Consider the following 6,992-nt stretch of genomic DNA (forward strand, 5'->3'; position numbering starts at 1 on the left):
GATTGAGAACCATACCCGGCCAAAACAAAAAAAATACAAAAACATTGAAAAAATAACATAGAATGCCCACCCTAATCACACCCTGACCAAACCAAAATAGAGACATAAAAAGCTCTAAGGTCAGGGCGTGACACTCATTCTTATGTTTAATAAATGTATTGTATAGTGTGACTATGGCAGGCTTTCAATGATGGCAAAAAACAACATTTGAGAGTGCGCTGACCGTGGTGCTAGAGGGGGTACGCAGCTGGAGGTTGAATATTTGAAGGGGTACAGGACTATAAACTTTTGGGGACCACTGCTATAGATGAGTAGTGTAAACTTTTGATTATATTTTCTGCCACCCTACAGTCAGATTTTGGTACCAGTAGAGTAGCTATCTAGCTATATAAACCACGTCCCTCTGCAAACATGCCTTCTCCGATATTTGTTACAAGGCAGTACTTATTTAAGTTAGGTACAAAAATGTAATGTTACCATTGGTGTTTTAAAATGCGAGTTAGGGTGATGTCACCCTATCCCCTTGATAATCCCACCTCCTGAATCCAAGTCTTTGACATGGGGGAGGCGACCAGTAACTTTAGGATCAAACTTTATGATCAAGCAACAGTCATTTTTCATTCTTTGGTCATCGTACTTTGATCTGGTTTCATCCAAATATCCTCCACGTTCATGAAAAATATGATGTTGGCTGTTCATGACCTTTAAAAAATGTAAATATCTGAGATTTATGTTAAGAATGCTTTGAACTTAGCTTTCACTCAGGTATTTGTTACTGTACTAAACAAGAATCAGTTATCATTGTTAGTAAAAAATCAAACAAAGCAAGAGCATTCATTTTAGTATTTATTTCCTCACACGTTAAAAGTGATAAACTCACACAACACAAATATATAAGTATATGCCAAAAAATAAGTTAAATAAATAATTGCTGATAATAGATCATATGAATAGCTTGGAATAGAACAATTCATAAGTAAACATTTCGTTCAACCTCCTATAGCGTATTTTGACTGCTAAATAGACTATTGTGGGTGAATAGTCCTTCTAGGGATAGCAACAGTATGTCAAGCAAAAGCGCAGTCCAGCATTTTGATACACAAATTCCTCAACAAAACACAAACAAAGAAATAAATAATCATATAATAAATATACAGCATTGTGACATTGGGCTTGAACATCAGTGGAAGACTGTAGCGTTGTAGCGTTTCCAGTAAATGCCTTGTGGTCGGCCTAACCCACCTAAAGTCTACTGGACATAGAAACACATTCCTTTGAAGGCATTAGAACAGAAGTGCAGTGTCCTAATTTCCCAATGTGTAATAACATGGACATTAATGGATATTTGTTGAAAGCAGAAAAACACTCACTGCATATTTGGCAAGGAGCAAAACCCATTGAAGTCTGCTGCCTTGGCTCTGTCTACAATCAAAACATTTAACAGGGGCTGCGCAATAAATACTTCCGCCATCACAATAGACCTGCTTTTATCTGCTGCTACCGGAAGGTGTGTGTGTGTAGTAATTCCCTGTCCCTTAAAGTAACGTCCTTCATGTGCCAAAAGTATTTCAAGTAGTTTGAATGCATGCATGGCAATCACTATAGACGGGCAATACATCTCTGATACAGAGGAACAATCCTTTTTTATGTTTCATTCTGTGATATAGTAGATGTCGTGTGACAGGTGAAGGATCCAAATGCAAATGAGAATAGTGGTCAATATGTTCAAGGCACTAAAGAAGTAAGCCTGTAAAGTAAACATAGACTAACATCACTCCAGAATGCCGTGTCTTGCATCCACCCATTTCAGGTGCTCAGACACAGAAAGTGTATTTATGTTTGAGACATGATGACAACCCATGACCAGCACACAGTCAGCAACCATCCTAGTCCAGGCTGTCACAGTTCACAGAGGACACACTTGATCCTCCCTAGTCTTCCGAATCGGACTCTTTGCCAGATTAGTCCAAGACTCATATCCAGATAATGTCCATATCCAGTCTACTAGGTGTTATACAACAGTGGGCAGCCAGTGTTCCATATTTGCCCTCTTCTCAGGTTCTCTCTTAAGACCTCTCTTCTATGTCGTCCCCGGGGAGGACTCCCTAGTTTCCGCCAGGGGGTCTTTGTTCGGATGCTCTGGAGCTCTTAAAGCTCCTCTTTCAGCTCCTCTTCCTCCCTCCTCCTCATCTACCCGATGTTCAGTCTGTTGGCTCTGAGCGCGTTCTTCTTCCTGGAGGGAGCAGCCTGCTCTATGGCAGCCATGTTGGATCGGACCGTGTTTCTGGAAAGAACAAAGAGAGAAACGTCAGGTTAACATCCTCAATGGAGACAGGAATAAGATGAATCTAGGCCTGGGAAAATGTCTGGTCCTTAATGATATCTTGTTTTTCTCTTACCTGAGAGAGGTCAGTAGGTCGCTGCTGGTTGTGTCTAGACTGCTAACAGCCTGTTCCAGGTTCTGGTCTGAGGGGCTTACCACTACGAATCTGGGGTTCTCTGAGCTGCAAGCAGAAAGAACAACCATGTCAGAATGAGAGCAAACCAAGAACACATTATCTCGACTACTCCTAAAGGGCCATGAGGCTGGATTCTACATTACTACTTGAGTCTACAATGCTAGCAGTGAGAGACGGTTGACTAGGGATTTCAACCCAGTAATGTCTGTACTGCATGCCCTACAGCCTGTTCTCAGTGTCTGTTCACAAAGCAGGATAAAACCTTGTTGAGACACACAGACTAATCCTCAACCTTGGTATGTCATAACAGCAATAACTGTATTAATACAGCAGACATTCCCGCTGGTAAAACATTCCAAGAATAGTGTCATGACTAATGGATCTGTCTGTAAGGGGGCTCTAAGCCTCCAGAACATGCAGGCTATTCCCCCATCCATCCATCCTCCCTCCCCCTCCTCTCTCCTCCCCCATCACTAGTTACACATCTAAGCCATAAAAACAATACGCCTCCTCCTTGCATCTCCTCGACAAGCAGCCCTGATACAACCTGATACAGGCTGGTCACAGACGACTGACTGCCACAGATAGTCACTGGCTTGATACAATCTGGTATCTAGCAAGGAGGCAAGGAGGGGAAAGGGTAGGGTTGGATGAGGGAGGCAAGGAGGGTAGAAGTTCCTTGTCTCGTGAAGGTGAGCTCACCTGTTGTGGCAGAATCCGGAGCAGGTCCTGTCGGCTGGGTGGGCACATTCACATCGCCCGGTGGAGCGGCGACGTCGGGACAGGGGGCTGCCAAGACCGTAGGGGATGACCTTATTGGGAGTGTTGACCCAAATGATGTCCAGGTGACAGAAGTAGATGCATTCGTTGTCCAGCCAGTTACTGCAGGAGCAGCGTTTAACTCTGGTGTGGTGTGGGCTGTTCTGGGACGGGGACTGGTCAGGGAGCTCAGTCTGGCTGGATACAGGAAGCCCAAAACCTATAGAGACAGAAAGGATCATTGGTTAAGAGCCTGGTTATAACTCAGCAAAATCACTGGATGACTGTGCAATTTGACAATCAGCAACGAGCAAATATACATCACCACATCCTAATCAAAAGTCATTTTCACTGATACAGAGAAGTCCATGTTGGCTACCTGCCATCCCATTCTCCTATGTATCAGGTCTTGTTCAACACATTTGAACTTTGATTCATAACTCTGTTATGAAATGTTATCTAAGTTCAAACAAAGACTGTGTTTGTTGCCAACTGTGGTTATTTAAAGTCAAATACAGTGATAGGAGTTGAACCGTGCCTATATAATCTGCATCTTATCAGAGAGAGTGTGATTGCATGTATGACCTAGCAGGATCTCTCATTGTATTATATCTCTGTAGGGCGAACAGTGGGAGTAGGTCAAAGAGTCTGGCATCAGGCAGCATGTGTCATGCAGTAACTTCACAACATGGTCATTAGCCACCCACCCATTAGTAAACCTGCCAGAGCTGTGATTAACTGAGCTATGATTCGGAGAGTGAAACTAAGTAATGAGAAAACCAAACATGCATGCTGCAGCAGGAGTTTTAGCATCAGAGCAGCAGGTGTCCTAGAGGTTAGAGCGCGGAGCCAGTAGCTGAAAGGTCCCTGGTTCGAATACTCGAGCTGACATGATGAAAAATGTCTTATTTTTTAAGGTGTTTCTCCATCTTTCATCATTGTAGGTTTTATCATGTTATTCTGGATCGATCCCCACCACCTCAACCAACCCTGAGCTCCAATTCTACACCTCAACTGAACTATGACCCCTCATATTCAATTTAACAACCTTGTGAAAATAAAATGGAGCACTAGCATAATGAAACTTATGCACACTCACTGTCAGTCATCTTTATGACTAAATAATACAAATCCGCATTGTCATGTATCACTCCTATACCTTAGAATACGTTCTAAACCAAGTATATGTTGAATGAAAAGTCAGTGTAAAGGATGACAACTTACCCTCCTGCAGGAGCACACAGAGTGTTATGATGGTGAGAGAGTTCAGTGATAGAGCCATGGTTATTCTCTGGTCGAGTATCTCTGAAGACGTAGTCTGCAATAATATCCAAGAGTCCACAGGACAGTAGAGTACACACACAGTAATAGTAGCTACAGCTTTACAGTCCCGAGTGATGCAGCAAGAGAGAGAGAGAGAGAGAGAGAGAGAGAGAGAGGCAACAGGTGCTTGGTGCTGTAGTGTTCTCCAGCGCCATGACTTATACCCCTATTCTGTGATGTCACCTACCTAGCCACACCTACTATCCATGTTCTTACACAATGTTCACCGTTCAGCAGCTGCCCGCCTCCCTCTCACTCTCTACACATTCCAGATCAACAGGAAAAGAGAGGGGAGAGGAACAAACTGCTATTGGGTGGTTGTTGTGACCCTTATGGTGTATGCAGGTCATTGTCACGGACAGGAACAGGAAACCACCAGAGAAGAGGCTTGGAATCTGGGAATGCTTTGGTGTTTCCCGAGACGTAAGGCAGGCAGGAGAGGGAAGACCTGGTGTCATCAATAAAAGGAAAGGCTGTAAAGATAGTGTCTGATGATGGGGACTGTTGTTTTGCATGCTGCCACTACAGGGCCTCAGGGCTGGTGATGTTCATCCGGGACGACCCCACTGTCACCCACGCTATCTCAGTATCGTCACTTTGACACACGTGTGACATGACCCCTGATACAGAGATACTGTAGAACACGCCGCATGACCCCCAGGGGACACACACATTAACACAGACACACAGTCACACCACACACACATGCACACACACACACACACACACACACACACACACACACACACGTACCCACACAGAGACGTACACACACCCTTCTGCCGGTTTGCATGTGCAATCACACAGTCCTTCCACTCTGACAGGAAAGCTGTAAATCTTGATCGGCCTGAGGGACAGAATTCCCCTCCTACAGAGTGGAGTGTCAATCTAGATAATATACTAGTAAAGACATGCAAATCCTCCTGGGTATTCCTACTCCTATCAGTGGTGAAGGAAGACTATGCGATTCAGTGGTAAACTCCAGCAGCAGATGATCAGGCAGTGGAAGTGAAAAGCACTATGTGCATCAGATAAAGGAATTCCACCGGATAATGCATGCAAATACATCATTTAAAGGATTACTGCAATGAATACTGTTGATTAGAGTGGAATATAGGTACGTTCATTCATGCACAAAGGACAACATTGTGCTGTGAGGTTCAGAGGGGTAGGCTATGTGATGCCATACTCCAATACCACAGTCTACCGCTAAAATATAAAGATTTTACAAAGTGTTATTGAGTACGCTAAATAGCACTGGCTGCAATGCTTCCAATTCACCTGTGGTCAGTGAGAAATAAGCTGTATTTGGATACGGACACCTTCTATCTTTCTAGTACCCTCACAGCCAAATGTTGAAACTATTCCCTCTCTCTGTTTGTCTCTCTCTGTGTGTCTCTCTCTGCGTCTCTCTCTGTGTCTCTCTCTCTCTCTGTGTCTCTCTCTGTGTCTCTCTCTGTGTCTCTCTCTCTGTGTCTCTCTCTGTGTCTCTCTCTCTCTCTCTGTGTGTGTGTGTCTCTCTCTCTCTCTGTGCCTCTCTCTGTGTGTCTCTCTCTGTGTCTCTCTCTCCCTCTCTGTGTCTCTCTCTGTGTGTCTCTCTCTCCCTCTCTGTGTGTCTCTCTCTGTGTGTCTCTCTCTGTGTCTCTCTCTGTGTCTCTCTCTCTGTGTCTCTCTCTGTGTCTTTCTCTGTGTCTCTCTCTATGTGTCTCTCTCTCTCTCTCTCTCTCTCTCTCTCTCTCTCTCTGTCTCTCTCTGTCTCTCTCTCTCTCTCTCTCTCTCTCTCTCTCTCTCTCTCTCTCTCTCTCTCTCTCTCTCTCTCTGTGTCTTTCTCTCTCTCTCTCTCTCTCTCTCTCTCTCTCTCTCTCTCTCTCTCTCTCTCTCTCTCTCTCTCTGTGTGTGTGTCTCTCTCTCTCTCTCTCTCTCTCTCTCTCTGTGTCTCTCTCTGTGTGTGTCTCTCTCTCTCTCTCTATCTCTCTCTCTGTCTCTCTCTGTGTGTCTCTCTCTCTCTGTGTCTCTCTCTGTGTGTCTCTCTATGTGTCTCTCTCTGTGTGTCTCTCTCTGTGTGTCTCTCTCTGTCTCTCTCTCTGTGTGTCTACCTCTCTTTCCATATATATATATATATATATATATATGTGTTGAAACTATTCCCTGCAGAATGTCAACAGCAGTTAAGGCACAGTAATCACTGTGCTTTATATGCCAGTGTTTTTACTTTAAATCCCCCAAATGTTCAATGAGGGAAAAGCCATCGGTGAGGTAGGTTACCGTTTACCCAGACATGATATAGCTATACCATCTGGGAACAACCTCATCTCAGAAAACAACCTTCTTCAATTAAAGGGGAAAACACTTTGTAGGAACACGCAGTCTTTTTATGGGGAGGGGGGCCTTGGAGGAAATGCCAACGTGATGTCACGGTCCACAAAACAATGGCATTTTAGAAATGATTTG

At 44.2% G+C, this 6,992-nt stretch overlaps 1 protein-coding gene across 1 annotated transcript; it reads right to left on the reverse strand.

The window, feature by feature from the left end:
* Nucleotides 1–833: 833 nt before the first annotated feature.
* Nucleotides 834–4,659, reverse strand: LOC124013134 (endothelin-2-like). Its single transcript, XM_046327320.1, has 4 exons — nucleotides 4,443–4,659; nucleotides 3,162–3,438; nucleotides 2,400–2,504; nucleotides 834–2,284 (listed from the first exon to the last, which is right to left on the reverse strand). The coding sequence occupies exons 1-4, from the start codon at nucleotides 4,498–4,500 to the stop codon at nucleotides 2,191–2,193; spliced, it is 534 nt and encodes a 177-aa protein (XP_046183276.1). The 5' UTR covers nucleotides 4,501–4,659; the 3' UTR covers nucleotides 834–2,190.
* Between the last annotated feature and the right edge of the window lie 2,333 nt (nucleotides 4,660–6,992).

Source organism: Oncorhynchus gorbuscha, linkage group LG24, assembly GCF_021184085.1.
Source record: "Oncorhynchus gorbuscha isolate QuinsamMale2020 ecotype Even-year linkage group LG24, OgorEven_v1.0, whole genome shotgun sequence".
NCBI classification, from domain to species: domain Eukaryota; kingdom Metazoa; phylum Chordata; class Actinopteri; order Salmoniformes; family Salmonidae; genus Oncorhynchus; species Oncorhynchus gorbuscha.

Excerpts from the sequence above, each read along its gene's own strand:
- LOC124013134 (XM_046327320.1), bottom strand. The coding sequence starts at position 4,500 with ATGGCTCTATCACTGAACTCTCTCACCATCATAACACTCTGTGTGCTC. Across the intron at positions 2,505-3,161 it reads TCCGGATTCTGCCACAACAG|CTCAGAGAACCCCAGATTCG; the intron begins GTGAGCTCACCT and ends TTCTGCTTGCAG. Across the intron at positions 2,285-2,399 it reads GACCTACTGACCTCTCTCAG|AAACACGGTCCGATCCAACA; the intron begins GTAAGAGAAAAA and ends TGTTCTTTCCAG.